This window comes from Chrysemys picta, chromosome 7, assembly GCF_011386835.1.
Source record: "Chrysemys picta bellii isolate R12L10 chromosome 7, ASM1138683v2, whole genome shotgun sequence".
In the NCBI taxonomy this organism is placed as follows: Eukaryota; Metazoa; Chordata; order Testudines; family Emydidae; genus Chrysemys; species Chrysemys picta.
In genome coordinates, this window is record NC_088797.1 from 62714416 (window position 1) to 62730321 (window position 15906).

The 15906-nt window shown below is 55.9% G+C and overlaps 1 protein-coding gene across 3 annotated transcripts; it reads left to right on the top strand.

Annotated features, from left to right (window-relative positions):
• The first annotated feature begins 414 nt into the window (after positions 1-414).
• TMEM72 (transmembrane protein 72) lies at positions 415-15839 on the top strand. 3 transcript variants are annotated; one of them, XM_042846328.2, is made up of 6 exons: positions 415-830; positions 1720-1830; positions 12679-12745; positions 13043-13114; positions 13933-14072; positions 14590-15839. In XM_042846328.2, the coding sequence occupies exons 4-6, from the start codon at positions 13104-13106 to the stop codon at positions 15051-15053; spliced, it is 615 nt and encodes a 204-aa protein (XP_042702262.2). In that variant the 5' UTR covers positions 415-830; positions 1720-1830; positions 12679-12745; positions 13043-13103; the 3' UTR covers positions 15054-15839. The 3 variants fall into 3 exon arrangements, with proteins under 3 accessions (XP_042702262.2, XP_042702263.2, XP_008175700.2); XM_042846329.2 differs by having other exon boundaries at positions 1737-1830; XM_008177478.4 differs by lacking the exon at positions 1720-1830 and having other exon boundaries at positions 429-830.
• The last annotated feature ends 67 nt before the right edge of the window (positions 15840-15906 follow it).

Sequence of the window (15906 nt, forward strand, 5' to 3'; positions counted from 1 at the left end):
TATCTGTCCTCAGTGCCAGCCTGGCACGCGCGCCCTGCACACTCCATTTCCCTGCCCCGCGGCCCGGCTGGCTCTGCAGGGCCAAGACAATCCAAATAGATTTGAGTGCCTGCCCTGACCCTGCACATGCTTCTCCATCCTGAGTGGTGCTGGGTGCTCCCCCGGGCGTTCCCAGCTGGGTGCTCGGTGCCCAGGGAAATCCTCGGCCAGCGGCCTGTCAGCACGGAGCGGGTGGGGTTTGGGTCTGCGGGATGCCTTCAATCCCTGAGGAACTGCCAGCAACAGGCTGCTGTCGAGCAGAGACCAAATCCCTATGCACCCCCTCTTCCCTCCCCCTCCCGCCAAGTGGTTAATCTGAGCTGCCAGAGCTGCGGTGCATTAAGGCCTTTCTGTGGCATTTAATCAGATTGCTCTGCCCCAGCCAGAGGAGGAGGAAAGGCCCAGTGCCCCCTGCTGCCTGTCCCACCAGCTCCGGGGGCCGCTCCCCTGGGCAATCATTAATCGCAGCCCTCCAAACAATGCAGGAAACAAACAAACAGCCAGGAGAAGGCCAGCACTTCCCAGCCCCTCGGGGAGCTGGAGCGGGCAGCGCCGACCGGTTCCCTGTGGTGGCAGCTTGTTCCACTGCCAGCACCTGACCCAGGCGGGGCCTGTGCCTTGGGAAGGTCGGGTGGGGCGGCAGACGGAGCTGGCCAGGGAGGCATGTAGGCTGGGGAAGGAATTCCAGCCGGCGGCTCGAAGGCTTTCGTCTCCCGGAGCCATGAAGCACAGGGCCTTTTGGACTGCACTGGAATACACCTGCCGACTGCTGGGCATCTCCACGGCAGCGGGTAAGAGACAGCATTGCCCTTCATGCTCAGGGGAGTCAACAGCTGAAGCAAAGAAACAGGCAGTGCATGGGCATCCGGATGCCTGGGTTCTATTCCTGGCTCTGATTGTGCCACCCTCCCTTCTTCCATCTGCTCGTTGGGGATGATGAGCCTTGGGGCCTAGGAAACCAAGCGTGAGGTGTTGTTACTCCCCATCCCTAAGTGTCAGTCGGTGCGTCCTCTGGCAGGTGGGACTGCTGGATGGGGCTCAGCAAAGCTTGGAAGCTGGGGGCCATGGGGACTGCTGCTGGGAAGGAAGGTTAGTTCCCCATGGTATGGGCTGGGGCAGCAGAGTAACCTGGATCCATGGAGGGAAGGTCCTCATGCTCAGTGGAAGGGGCTGAGGGGGGTCTCCAAATCCTGAGCAAAGCCAGGGGGGAAGCTGTCCTGTCCCAAGCAGGATGAAGAGAGGAGCCCCAGCGCTGGTGGAGATGCTGCTGCAGCATTGCTCCTCTGCCTTCCTGCTAAGCTGTCAGAGAGCAGATTCAGGGAGCTGTTTGCTCTTTCCTTGCAATGCAAACATCATAAACTCCCCGGCCTGTTTAGCCGAGGCTGAAGGACCAAATTTTGATTGGAGGAGGTTGCGTTTGGCTGTGGGTGACATACTAGGTGAGAGCTGAAAAGGGACTATTTGAGCTGGCTTCTCCATGGCAGAATGTGCAGAAAATCTCCCCCTGCAAACCCCAATGGTGTAGAATAGCCATTTGCAGGTAAAAATTGCTGCATTGGGGGGGGGGGGGGTGGAGAGTCGAGTGCAGAGGGTCGGGGCGGGAGCAACAAATTCTATTCATGGCACTGGCATCAATTTGCTGGGGCCTTGGGAAAGTCACTTAATCATTCTGTGTCTCAGTTTCCCCATCTATAAAGCAGGGACAATGACACCTACTACTGAGTGCTGAAGGTGATTGCTTCTGTAATTCTTGGCTGGGAGATGTAGCTGTGCAGAATCTCACTAGAGCCGGTGAGTGGGTCCTGTTGGCAGATCCTGCTTCATTCCAGATGCTAGTGTGCTGGAGTAGGGCATTGCAAACCCGCGTCTCTCAGCATTTCCCAGGTGAGCAGCAGCAGGCTCTGGGAGACACCCCACGCTGTCCTGGGGCAACAGGGGGCAAGAGACAAAGAGGTCAGCTCAACTAAGCCGAGCACAATCCCGGGGCTGAACGCATGGACGGACAGGTAGAGCACTGGCTGCTGGCTGTGGAATGTACTCCCCTCAGCTAACTGCACTGGCCAGGCACCTATAGAAAGGGCAAGGCTGCAGGGCAAGCAGACTGGAGAGATTCTCCCCTCTGGGGCTCTTACAAACTGGCAGATAGGACTGGCGGGGTGAGCCTGTGCAGGAGACGAGCTGGATCGCAGCTATGCAGACCTCGATCACACACGCAGAGTGAGGCTCACACTCTCCCCTAACGCTCCAGTGATAATAGTGGATGCTTGCCCAGGGGACAGCCCTACCCCAGTGCCATGTGCCAACGGAGCATAAAAAGCTGAAATCATAAGTAGTTTACAAAATTGAGATGTCTTCCTGGAGTGTAATCTCGCTCTCTCCAAATGAGGGTCAATCCATCCTCATCATCATATCCACTCATTATACTCCACACCCGAACACAACCACTCTATGAACTTCATACCCTCAGATCTCAATGTCTGTACTTTGACCCATCAACCTTTAACCCCCCAATCGGGGATATTGCAGATTATGTATTCCTCATGCCACCTGATCTTAAGCCAAACTTTGCACCCTCGATAATCTGTGTGTTATTCCCTGATAACCAGAAACTTCTGTGCTCAAACTCTGTTCACAGTTTTGGTTTTTTAACATCATCTTAATAAAATTTTAAAATCTGCAGTATCTTGAGCTGTCTTCTCTAGCTCCTCTGGAAGTTAGTGAAAGTCAGCACCCCCACAATGTGGAAACTGCCTTGGACTGCGCTACAGAGCCCTGTACATTTCCCTCTCTCCGCTCTGGGCTCTGCCCAGTGTCACCTGCCTTCCCCAGAAAGGAGCGAGGGGTCTCCATGTTTCATTTCTCCCTATGTTGTCTGAGGCTGTCGCTGGAGGGAGCAGCCGGCTCAGTATCGTGTTCCCTGCCCAGTGAGGTACAGGTGGTTTTGCATCCCTTATTTTAACGCTAAAAAGGTTGGGAAATGGAGACCCCAGGGAAAAGAGACCTCAGAGCTCAGAGCCATCCGAAGAGACTTGCCAAAGGAAGAGGCTAATGGATCAGCCTCACTCATAGAGTTTGGGCAGTGTTGGGTGATTCCATAGATTGGCCCTCAATAGAGCCAGTTGGAGAGGCAAATAAATAAAATATTACCCCGCCCCCAAGCTCTGAGTGCGTTGGCTCCCCATGATTGGTGGAGCCATGATAGTCACTGATCAGGCAGCCCCGTGATTGGTGAAACCATGTTGTTAGTGGTTGGTCAGTGATCAGGCAGTCCCATGATTGATGGAGCCATGTGGTTTCTTGGTGGTCAGTGGTCAGGCAGCCCCGTGATTGGTGAAGTTGTGTTGTTTGTTGATGGTCAGTGATCAGGCAGCCCCATGATTGGTGGGAATGGTTGGAAAACCCAAAAGTTTCACAGATTTTAGCACAGGTGACTCCTGCTGAAAATCTGTATTGGGAGAAGCATTGTTAGTTGTTCCAAATTCTCCTGTTTAAACTGTTTAATTCATAATTTTGTGCCTGTGCCTTAGGCATGGCTCAAATCACAGACAGCAAATAGCCCAAGCAAACAGCCCACACAGGCTGATGATCCTTTGTCCAAACTGTTCAGCCCACACTTGTGAATCAGCAGGATAGGAGCAGAAATCAGGCGGCAATCCTGCACCATTCACTTGCCGGAGGAAAGATTGAATCCAGAAGAGGATGACCAGTCCTGCTCCCAAGCATGGCCTGCTGACTGGCTTCGAATTCCCCCGTGCTCAATTCTGCCTGCATTTGTAGTGATGATCATCCGGGGCCTGCAGAGCCCCAGGGCAGCAAACCCCTGCGCTTTGTGCCTAGATTCCCAGAACGTCAGTATTGATGCAAGGGGCCAGAGGACAGCACAGAGACAGAAGTCTTGTACCATTCACAGAGCCAGCAGGGCAGCTCCCCAGCTCCGAGCCGGAGAGACCGCCTCTAAGGAGCAGGACGGGAGTTCACTCCGCGACAGTTCGGCTGGGGCAGCTGATCAGCGGGCCAGCTCATGCCAGTTACGATACAGTCTTCCAGGAACTGGCCTAGGACCTGACATGTTGTACAAAGGAATCGGAATAGCCAATGGCGCTCCTGACCTGCTCTGGAGTCAAGCCAGTGTCTTCAGTTCCCACGGTGATGGTCTGTGGTGAGCACGTTAGCCGTCTGGAGGGGATTCTCCGGTACCCAGAGCTCGTGACTCAGAGCTGAGATTAAATGGGTGCAACAGATGTGCCTGAGTCCATAGGGTCGGAAACCACAGATGATACCAGGCATTGCCAAAGATCCCCAAGCAAAGGGCCCATTTGCATTGCATGCCCCGCTGTGCTCCCACCAGCAGGGGTCACTGTAAACCCACGCCTGTGAACCAGCACTTGTTGGGGGGGACATACACCCAGCTGTGTCTTGGTGGCTGTGACCATTTGGATGGCTGCCCTTCCTCGTGACAGATTTTGTCAATGTCGCCACGTCAACCATCTGGACTACTGTCCCCACTGAGTCAGTCTCTGGGAGTTTTGCTGTGGGGTCAGGAGTTCAGCCTGTGCCTCCATGAATCCCCCCACAGGCAAGCCCCAGAGGGTGAGTTACTGACCAGTGACACCCCTGGGACAGTCTACCCAAAGCAGGGCAGGATGCTACTGGGAACAGCTCTTCCAGGCTCAACGCCTCCCGCCCAAGCCACCAAGCGTCCTGCCCCCTGCAGTCACCAGACAGAGTCTCTGCGCTGGCTTTTCGGGCACGGTCGTCCTCCATCTCAGCGCCATGTAGAACCACAAAGGTGCACTCACAAAGTAAGCTCTGGCTCCACTAGCACATGGGCCGATCTGGGTCTGGGGGGCACCTGGAAACCCACCCAAATGCCCTGCTGTGCAAGGACCCACCTGTGGGTTTATACAGAGATAGGGCTTTGCTGTGACACTCCAGCCTCATCCCCTGCCCGCCCTCGTGGTGTGAGCATGGCACCCCCGAGATGCCAAGTAAAGCCCCAGCCTGGCAGAGCAGACGTGAACCCACAGGACCTTGAGGCGAGGCAGTGGGAATTTTCTGTGCTATGAGGTGCATGGCAGGGACTGACTTGGCTAGGGATTGCTGCCCTCTGGGTGCAGAAGGGTTAAAAAGCTGCTTGTGGGGCGGAGCAGCAGCCAGGAGGGGTGTGCGTGGGATAGGTCGTTAAGGACTGCCTGGAACCTAGGCTTTGGAAAGACAGTGGTAACCCCAAGGACTGAAGAACTGACCCCTACTGAGGGGGACGCTCTGACAGGCGGAAGGTGACCTCAGCGTGGGTCTGCAGGAGAACAATGGACCAGGAGCTGGGGGAGGTGACAGGAGAGGGGCAAGTCACACCACACAATTAAGTCGACCTAAGTTATGTCGCAGTAATTAAATCAGTTTTGCATGTCCACACTTCCTCCTCCTGTCGGCAGTGATCATCTCGTCTGAGCTCCTGTGTCACACAGGCCTGCAAATGTCCCCACAATAATGCCTAGAGCTGAGCTTGTAGAAAAATATCCAATCCTGATTTTAAAATTGCCAGTGATGGAGAATCCACCACCACCCATGGTCAATTGTTCAATGGTTAATTGCTCTCCCTCTCTAAAAACTGACGCCTTATTTCCAGTCTGAATTTGCCTAGCTTTAACTTCCAGCCACTGGATGGTGTTCCAGCTTTGTCTGCTAGATAGAAGATTTATTAAATATATGTTCCCCATGTAGGTACTGCTAGACTGTAATTAACTCACCCCTTAGCCTTCTCTTTGTTAAGCTAAATAAGCAACAGAGAGTCCTGTGGCACCTTTAAGACTAACAGATGTATTGGAGTACCACTTCCTAGACACCACAGTACAAATAAATGATGGTCATGTTAACACCACCCTATACCAAAAACCCACTGACCGCTATGCCTACCTTCATGCCTCCAGCTTCCACCCCGGACACACCACACAATCCATCATCTACAGCCAAGCGCTGAGGTACAACTGTATCTGCTCCAACCCCTCAGACAGAGACCAACACCTACAAGATCTTCACCAAGCATTCTCAAAACTATGATATTTGCACAAGGAAATAAGGAAACAAATCAACAGAGCCAGACGTGTACCCAGAAGCCTCCTGCTACAAGACAAGCCCAAGAAGGAAACCAACAGAACTCCACTGGCCATCACCTACAGTCCTCAGTTTAAATCTCTCCAACGCATCATCAGTGATCTACAACCCATCCTGGACAATGGATGGGTTGTAGATCACTCGCTTTCACAGGCCTTGGGAGGCAGACCAGTCCTTGCACACAGACAACCCGCCAACCTTAAGCATATTCTCACCAGCAACCACACACTGCACCATAACAACTCTAACTCAGGAACCAATCCATGCAACAAACCTCGATGCCAACTCTGCCCACATATCTACACCAGCAACACCATCACAGGACCTAACCAGATCAGCTACAACATCACCGGTTCATTTACCTGCACGTCCACCAATGTGATATATGCCATCATGTGCCAGCAATACCCCTCTGCTATGTACATTGGCCAAACTGGACAGTCACTACGTAAAAGGATACAAGTCAGATATCAGGAATGGCAATATACAAAAACCTGTAGGAGAACACTTCAACCTCCCTGGCCACACAACAGCAGATGTAAAGGTAGCCATCTTACAGCAAAAAAACTTCAGGACCAGACTCCAAAGAGAAACTGCTGAGCTTCAGTTCATTTGCAGATTTGACACCATCAGCTCAGTATTAAACAAAGACTGTGATTGGCTAGCCAACTACAGAAGCAGTTTCTCCTCCCTTGGTGTTCACACTTCAACTGCTAGCAGAGGACCTCACCCTCCCTGATTGAACTAAGTCGTTATCATGCTCCAATACATCTGTTAGTCTTAAAGGTGCCACAGGACTCTCTGTTGCTTTTTACAGATCCAGACTAACATGGCTACCCCTCTGATACTTAAGCTAAATAGACTCAGATAGCTCAGTCTATCACTATAACGCAGGTTTTCTAAGACTTTAATCATTCTCGTGGTTCTTCTCTGAACCCTCTCCAATTTATCAACATCCTTCTTGAACTGTGGGCACCAGAACTGGGCACAGGATTCCAGCAGTAGTCACACCAGTTCCAGAGACAGAGGTAACATAACCTCTCTACTCCCTGAGAATCCCCTGTTTATGGATCTGAGGATCACATTAGCCCTTTTGGACACAGCATCACACTGGGAGCTCATGTTCAGCTGATTATCTATCATGGCCCCCGATCTTTGTCGGAGTCACTGATTCCCAGGATAGAGCCCCCCAGCCTGTAAGTAAGGCCTGCATTCTTTGTTCCCAGGTTTACACGTTTGCATTTAGCTGTATTAAAACATATATTGTTGTTTCCACCCAATTTACCAAGCCATCCAGATGGCTCTGTATCAGTGACATGTCTTCTTCATTATTTACCACTCCCCCAATTTTGAGTTATCTGCAAACTTTGTCAGTGATGATTTTGTTTTCTTCCAGGTCATTGATAAAAATGTTAAATAGCGAAGGGCCAATAACTGATCTCTGTGGGACCCCACTGGAAACACACCCACTCCATGATGATACCCTGTTTACGGTCACATTGTGAGACCTATCAGTTAGCCAGTTTTTAATCTATGTAACATGTGCCCTGTTAATTTTATATTGCTCTATATGTTCAAAATGTCATGCGGTACCAAGTCAAATGCCTTTCAGAAGTCTATGTATATTATGTCAACACTATTACCGTTATTAACCAAACTTGTAATTTCATCAAAAAAAGATATCAAGTTAGTTTGACAGGATCTATTTTCCATAAACCCGTGTTGATTGGCATTAATTACATTACCCTCCTTTAATTCTTTATTAATTGAGTGCCGTATCAGCCATTCCATTATCTTGCCTGGGATTGATGTCAGGCTGACAGGCCTAGAATTACCCAGGTCATCCCACTTATCCTTTTTAAAAATTGGCACATTCGTTTTCTTCGCGTCTTCTGGAACATCCCCAGTGCTATTGAAAATCAACATTAACGGTCCAGCAAGCTCCTCAGCCAGCACTTTTAAAACTCTTGGATGTTAATTATCTGGATTTGCTGATTTAAAATATCTAACTTCAGTAGTTTCTGTTTAACATCCTCCATAGATACTAGTGACATGGAAAGAGGGTTATCCTCACCATGTGATAAGACAGTTTCATCTGTTTTTTTCTCAAATACAGAAGAGAAATATTTTTTGAACATTTCTACTTTTTCTGAATTATTACTGATAATTCTATGATTTCCATCTAACGGTGGACCAACACCATTGTCAGGGTTCTTTTTGTTCCTAATATATTTTTTAAACTCCTTCTTATTATCCTTAACTGTGCTGGCCATTGATTTCTTCTTGTGTCCCTTTGCCGCCCATATCAGTTTTCTACAATTCCTAACTTCTGATTTATATTCGTTATTAACAATTTCCCCTTTCCTCCATTTGGAAGTATAACTGGCTTGTGTGCACTGCTGCCCTCTTCAGGAAGGAATCCAGAACTGAACACCTGTGTGTCTTAGTCCCTAGACTGCTGACAATGATTCTCCCTTAGATGGAGTGGAAGGGGTGTGTGATTTTGGAGCAGGAGGCTTTAGGTTCTAGCCATGTTTGTATCTGGAACCTAGCTGTGCTCTCAGTGCAAAGCTCATTGACTCAGCTCAGACCCACACAGTGTGTGGTTGTGCTGTGCGTTACACACCTAGGGAGTTATGTCACAGGCTTGGGAGACACTTCTGTTTTCACATCACACACCAGCCTTTGTGAGGATCAGAGCCCCTTGCAGCCCCCCCACTCCACCCCATTCACCATCCCACGAACACACCCATCCTGCCCTTCCCTTCAGGGGTTAACGAGGCAGGTTGGAGCTTTCCCGGGAGTGCAGCTTCCAGGGCCCAGTTGCAAGCCAAGGAAGGGTCTCAATGCGCTTAGACCCTTAATCCACCTTAGTGCATAATCCCCTGCCTGGCTGTGTTGGCCGAGGGGCCGCGCCGTGTAGCACAGAGCGAAAGCTCATTCCAGGCTGCTAAGCCGCCTGCCCGTCTTTGTGCTTTTCTGTTGTTTAGTAAGTGGCATTATAGCCATGGCTACAGCCTCTATTAACATAGCTGGCGTGGTTGGCATGCTTTCCCCTGACGCTGCTGATCCGCCACCCCAAGGTAGCCAGGGCAGGGCTTGGTAGGGGCAGGAGGCTGAGGCCAGTGGGATGGCCCTTCCAGTAAGGACAAGCACAGTACGGCAGGGAAGGAGGCCAAGAAGGCTGGCTGGGTGGTTAGGGCCAGGAAGGCGAGGAGGCTACAGGGAGCTGGATAAAGACTGAGGGTGGGATCTTCTGAGGCTGTCAGTGTTTACCTAGTAGGAGCAAGTCAGTGGGTCTTGGCTTTACCCCCTGCCCCCATGAGTGGAAAATGTTTATCCCCCTCTAGCCATGTGTGCTGAGGGAGGGAGAGACCCCGCCAGGGGAGTGGGGAGAAAAAGGGGACAGCAGGTCCCGGTCTGTGCAGGGTAGAGCCCAAGGAGATTAGCAGGGAAGGGGCTCCTGGCCGGATGCTGCGAGTGTGCCCGTGTGCATCAGGTAGAGATGGGCCCTGGGCCAAACTGCAGGATCCACATTCCCCAGCTGGAGCCAAAGCCGGCCTCCAGACTTTGTGCTCAGTCAAACCCAAGTGGCGGGCTCAGCCCAGGGCAGTGGGCCCGTGACACACGGATGGTCAGACTAGTCCTGCTCTGTGGATGCTGGGCTTGGGGCCATCACTTTGTCATCCAGGACGCACGTGGCTCCTGAATCAGCAATCCCAGCAGCTTAGGCAGCAGCAGAGCAGGCATCCGCCTCCTGCCCGGCTCACCCTGCCCCAGGGAGGCGGGCGGCTTCGGCCAAACCCGGGCAGCATCAGCAATAGGACGGTCCCCCTGCAAGAGGTGTTGGCTCAAAGCCATGCAGCTGCCTGCTGCCTGCTGCCTGGCACAGCTCTGTGACAACGTCCTGGCAGGCACCGTGGGAAGGCAAACAAACCGCTCTGCCTCCCATGCAGCCGCAGCACAGGGCACTGACCAGCCAGCATCCGGGCACCTGTGAGCCAGCCCCTCCCCTGGCCTGCAGTGCCCGGCTTTGCCCTCCGCTCCTGGGTGGCAGATCGGCCTTGGGGAAGGGCTTGTCCCTGGGGAGCCTGTTCCCTCTGTGATTCCCCAAAGGCCATGGCTGGTTGGGATCAGAGCCAGACACCGATATTTGTTGCCACTTTGGTTGAACTGCGAAGGAGGCTGCTAACCTGGCTGTGTGCACAGGAACCAAGCACTGTCACACCCGGGGCAGGTCATTGCAAATGGCTAGTGTGTGCTATAGCAGTGTCTGGAGATACCCATCGTGCCAGGCACTGCACACACACCGCCAAGGAAAGCACCAGTCCTGCTCCACACAGCCAGCACCCGCGGCACTGCCTGCTGCAATGATTTGCAAACATGTGTTAGGTGGTTGTGGCTGGCCGCTCCCGCTTAAACACAGTCACACAGAGAGATCTCACTAATGTACTACCCCGATCACACACACACACACACACACACACATGCACACAGAAGACTCCTCTGGGGCCTGCCATGGGATCATGGGTTTGCATGGGGCCCTGTGGCTACAGCCCATTTCCCACAAAGCTTTCCCACGCGGGCTCAGCACCAGGGCACTTGTGCCAGCCCATCCCCAAGGGGCAGGCAGCCTGGTGCCCTTCGCCATGCCCAGCCTGGCTGAGTCTATCTGGCCCTGGTATGGCACCAGGGCCCTAGTACCTGCAGGCTTCCCCAAAGGCTCGGGGCTGGCTGCCTGTGCAGCTTGTCCAGCCCTCTGGCCTCCACCCACAGACAGTCCCCTAGGGTGCAGCCCAGGCTGGGGGCTGCTTGTGCAGGAGCAGTGGGTGTTGGTGGCACTGCCCCGGTGGAGAATGGGAGGGTCGCTGTCCCCCGTCACCCCCTGCCCCAGGTTTGTCCACAGGCCAATGTGGCCTGAAAGGCCTGCGGCAGGAGGCACCTTGGGTTTCTCAAACCCTGTCCCCCGGTATGGTAGCAAACCCTGCAGGGCAGGAGCGGCTGCAGCCACCATGGGACGCTGGCAGCGCTGGCAGCTTGAAGGGGCGCCTGCGGGGGTGAAGGCCAAGTTCAGAGGCCAAGGTGGCTACTTAGGCCTCCCCCTGCGCTGCTTGAGTGTTGTAGGCTGAACGGTGCATGGGACTGGGCTGCTGGCTAGGCCATGGGGCAGCCTATCCCCAGGCTGGGATGCGCCACCCCAGATTTGCCCAGTGCAGAGACAGGCCCAGCTGCAAACTCCAGCTCTGGCCCCAGAGCCACACTCGGGCCTGGCCCTGCGTCGGGGGCTAGGCATGCTGGTGCCTGGAGCTCAAGGCACGTGAAGGGCCCAAGATGGGTCAACTCACTCACAAGCCTCATGGCCAGCCCACAGCAGCTGAGGCCTCCCTTCGCCCTGCCCCGCCCCTGGGCGCACCCTCACAGTAGGGTTGCCAGGTGTCCAGTTTTCGATCGGAAGGTCCGGTCGAAAAGGGACCCTGGCAGCTCTGGTCAGTGCCGCTGACTGGGCCGTTAAAAGTCCGGTCGGCGGTGCAGCTGGGCTAAGCCAGCCTCCTTGGCTGCCCTGGCTCCGCGTGGCTCCCCGGAAGCAGTGGCATGTCCCCACTCCGGCTCCTACGTATAGGGGCAGCCGGGGGGCTCCACGCGTTGTCCGCGCCCCAAGCACTGGATCTGCAGCTCCCCTGACCCTCTACCGCACCCCAACCCCCTGCCCCAGCCCTGATCCGCCTCCCGCCCTCCAAACCCCTCAATCCCAGCCCAGACCCCCCTCCTGTACCCCAAATCCTTCATCCCCGGTTCCACCCCAGAGCCCACACCCCCAGCTGGAGCACTCCCACCCCCAACCTCCTGCCTCAGCCCAGAGCCCCCTCCCATACTCTGAACCCCTCGGCTCCACCCCCCAGCCCGGAGCCCCCTCCTGCACCCCAACCCCTCATTCCTGGCCCCATCCCAGAGCCCACACCCCAAGCTGGAACCCATACCCCCTCCTGCAGCCCCTTGGACCACTGGGGGCAGGGGATGGTAGCCCCAGCCAGGGTGACAATCCGACCCCCTACACCGCGGGGTGCATGCACACAGCTGGGGAAGGGCCAACAGCGAGACAGTGTTTCCAGGGCTGGTGGTCCTTTGCCATGATGGCACAAAGCTGGGATGCACCATCAATACAGAAGAGGAGTGGACTATTATACAGGAGGAACTGGATCACCTGGCTGTTCCCAGTGAAGGGTGCCATGGAGACTCCAATGCTCATTGAACCCCAGGGAGTCCCAATACCATACGCAAAGTGGGGGGAGCAGCAGCACTAGCCCATTAGGGAAACTGAGGCATGGAGTGGTTCAGTGATTGGCCGAAGCTCTGTGGCAGAGCCAAGGACAGACCCCAGCCCTTTTGGCTCCAGTCCTCTGCTCTAACCACTGGACATTCTGCCTTCTCTCCCCACCCACACCCAGCCAAGGGCCACGTGAAGAGCAGGCAGGGCACTGATGGGGTGGGCGTTGCCATGACTCCAGTGCTGCCTTCTCTCTGCAGTGCTGGTTGGAGTGGGAGTGGAGACCCTGCAGCGCGGGCAGTTCCAGAGCCTGGCTGTCTACCTGCTGTGAGTATCGCTGGGTTACCGCGGGGAGTGGCTCTGCTGTCGGGAGATGTCAGGCCGAGTGGCCCTCTCCTGGCCTCGCAATGTAGGAGTCTGGGACCCTGTGAGCCATGGGGCAGCTCAGCCCTGCAAGCTCCACGCAGTGCTGCCTGCCCCAGTGGTTCTGGCCAGGGGCCGCAGCACGCTGTGACCTTCCCTGTGCAATGGCTGGGCAGGGGGAGCTGGGGCTTTGGAGCCCCGTTGGCCGGCACTAGGTAGCACCCATGGCTGTGGCCTGGCCCTCATGGTCCTCCACTTCAGTTTCTCAGGGGCAGCGGTTTCCATCTGCGAAGTCTCCTTCTTTGTCAGCCTGCTCCTGGGCATGTGTATCACGTGAGTACTCCCTGCCCACTCCCCGCATGTCTTGCCCACGCCCACACCCTGTGTGCCTGCCCATACCCCTATATACTCCGCCCACCCCACACACCTTGCACCCTGTCCATGCCCTCTGCTCACCCCATGCCCAAACCCCATGTGCCCTGCCCATGCCCCCTGTGCACCCCGCCTACCCCACATCTATGTCCTCGTGCACCCTGCCCATGCCCCCCACCCATGTCCCCTGTGGACTCCACCCACCTCACATCCCCACCTCTGTGTGTCCTGCCCATGCCCTCTGGGTATCCCACACCCATGCACCCCTTGTGAGCCGTGCCCACGCACCCCTCATGCACCCTCCCATATGTCCCACCCACACCTCCAAGCATCCTGCCCATGCTCCTTCCCCTGCTCCCCCTTGTCCCTCACCCACGCCCAGCTGGTGATACAGGGCTGACCAGGTGGGGCTGCAGACTCACCTCCAGGGGAGTCTGCCCCCTGCTGGCCGCACCAAACCGTGCTTGCTGGCCAGGCTGCTGCCCCCAGGGCCTGCATGTGTCACTCACACTTCCTCTTCCTCAGGGCCTTGGCACCCTTGGGTGTGTCCCCGGGCTGGGGGAATGGGTGAGAATGCTTGGCACTCAGCCCTGTGCCCCCTGCACTCCATGGGCCACTCAAGCTTTAGCCATCCCCATGTCCAGGCCTGGCCTGGTGCTCTGAGCTCTGGGGCCAGTGGGCACCAGAGAGGCATTTAGACCCAGCCCTGCCAGCCATGTGCCTCTGGTGCTGGTGACCGGTTCTCCTGCCCAAGCCTACGCCTGCCCCTTTCTCCCCAGCTACCAGCCAGGCTCCCTGGCACATGCCTTCTGGAAGCAAACCACCCAGCCAGCGAGCTTCCAGAAATTCCTGGGTTACGTGCTGCTCTCGGTAGCCTGCTTCCTGCATCCTGTCCTGGTCTGGCATGTCACCATCCCCGGTGAGGAGCGCGCTGGGGCCACGGACAGCATGGGGGGCAGGGGAATGGGGTATGATAGTGGGTGCCAGGCTGGGATGGCATGGCCCGGTTGTGATGGGACAGGAGTGCTAGGCTGGGGGCCATGACCCAGCTGTGATGGGACAGGGGTGCCAGGAAGGGGGCCATGGCCTGGCTGTGATGGGACAGGGGTGCCAGGCTGGGGGCCATGGCTTGGCTGTGATGGAACAGGGGTGCCAGGCAGGGAGCCATGGCCCGGCTGTGATGGGATGGGGTGGCAGGCTGGGGGCCATGGCTCGGCTGTGATGGGACGGGGTGGCAGGCTGGGGGCCATGGCTCGGCTGTGATGGAACAGGGGTGCCAGGAAGGGGGCCATGGCTCGGCTGTGATGGGACAGGGGTGGCAGGAAGGGGGCCACAGCTCGGCTTTGATGGAAGGGAGGGGCCATGGCCCGGTTTTCCTGGCAACCCCTCCCCAGCTCTTTGCCATGTCTCGTCTCCTCTCCGGTGCCTTTTCCCAGGCTCCATGCTGGTGCTGACCGGCTTGGCCTACTTCCTGCTGAGCAAGCGGAAGAAGAACCCGGCGCGCCGGGAGGCGCGGGGGCCACTGGAGCAGTATGTGGACCCCTGTGCCACGGCTGCCACCTCCACGGGCTGTGGCGACACCGAGCAGACCTTCACCTTCCCCGGCGGGCGCCCAGAGCAGCACGCCTCCCTGCTCGGCCACATGAAGAGCATTCTGAAAGGCAGCAAGGACAAGGGCACTGGCTGGCCGGCCGAGCCCGCGCCAGCCCCGCCCACCCTGGCCCAAGGCAAGCAGGTTCACTTCCAGGAGAAGCTGGTGAGGATCATCCCTTCCATCAGCGAGAGCCCAGACGAGGCGGAGAGCGAGGCCGAGGAAACCACGTCCGACACAGCCCCAATCCTCGGGCCCACAGAGACCCCGCTCCTCGTCACGCCCCTCAGTGCCACAGGCCTGTTCTGAGTGCCCGCCCACCTCGCCCGCAGCCTGGGGCGAATGGCAACAGCCTGCAGCTCCCCACCTGCTGGCCCAGGGCCTGGCCTAAGGGCTCAGACATGCTCCCCCTGCGGCCCAGGCGCCACAGGCAAAGCCAACCTCTCTGGAGCAAGGCAGCCCCCGCCAGGTGGGGTCCTGGTGCCCGGGAGCCCAGCCAACCCCCCACAACTAATGCTTCTGCTGCCGGCTGGAGGGCGGGGCTGGCGGGTGCCGTGCCAGCTTCCGGGGCTGGCTGCAGCGCTGGCATTCAGGGAGCCGTCCTGGCTACTTATCTGCTGGGGCCGGACCAGCCTCTGGGCAAAGCCCTTCAGTTCCCATCTTTATTTGGTTGAACAGTTCCTGGGACTGTATCAGTGTGTGTTCCAAACACTGCAAACGGGTGGAAATCAGGGCAAACAAATCCACTTCCTAGTGTTCTGGGTAAATATCAGGGTTAATCCTGGGGTAGCTTGGGGGGATGGAGAAAGAGGGCAAAATCGAGCCTAGTCCGAGTGGTGAAGTGACAGCCCTTCCATGCAGTGGTTTATGTCGTGAACTGTACATCAGCTATACATGCACAGATGAGTGTGTCTGACTGTCTGTCCTTCACACTGTTGCCTTCCTTTAACAGACAGCCTCACATACACACTGCAACTAACTTACTATTAACAGAGAGGCGTCTGCTAGTGGGATGGGTTGTATTTTCTTAACCTAATCATTATTTCCATGTACTTGAGCAGTCCCAAATTCAAATGAAAATCAGTTAAAACCAAATAATAGCTTTGGTAAAACCCTGGGCACCGCCCGCCCACTCACCATGGGATCCTGGCAGGCTCTGGCC

Excerpts from the sequence above, each read along its gene's own strand:
- TMEM72 (XM_008177478.4), top strand. The coding sequence starts at position 761 with ATGAAGCACAGGGCCTTTTGGACTGCACTGGAATACACCTGCCGACTG. Across the intron at positions 831-12,678 it reads GGGCATCTCCACGGCAGCGG|TGCTGGTTGGAGTGGGAGTG; the intron begins GTAAGAGACAGC and ends TTCTCTCTGCAG. Across the intron at positions 14,073-14,589 it reads CTGGCATGTCACCATCCCCG|GCTCCATGCTGGTGCTGACC; the intron begins GTGAGGAGCGCG and ends GCCTTTTCCCAG.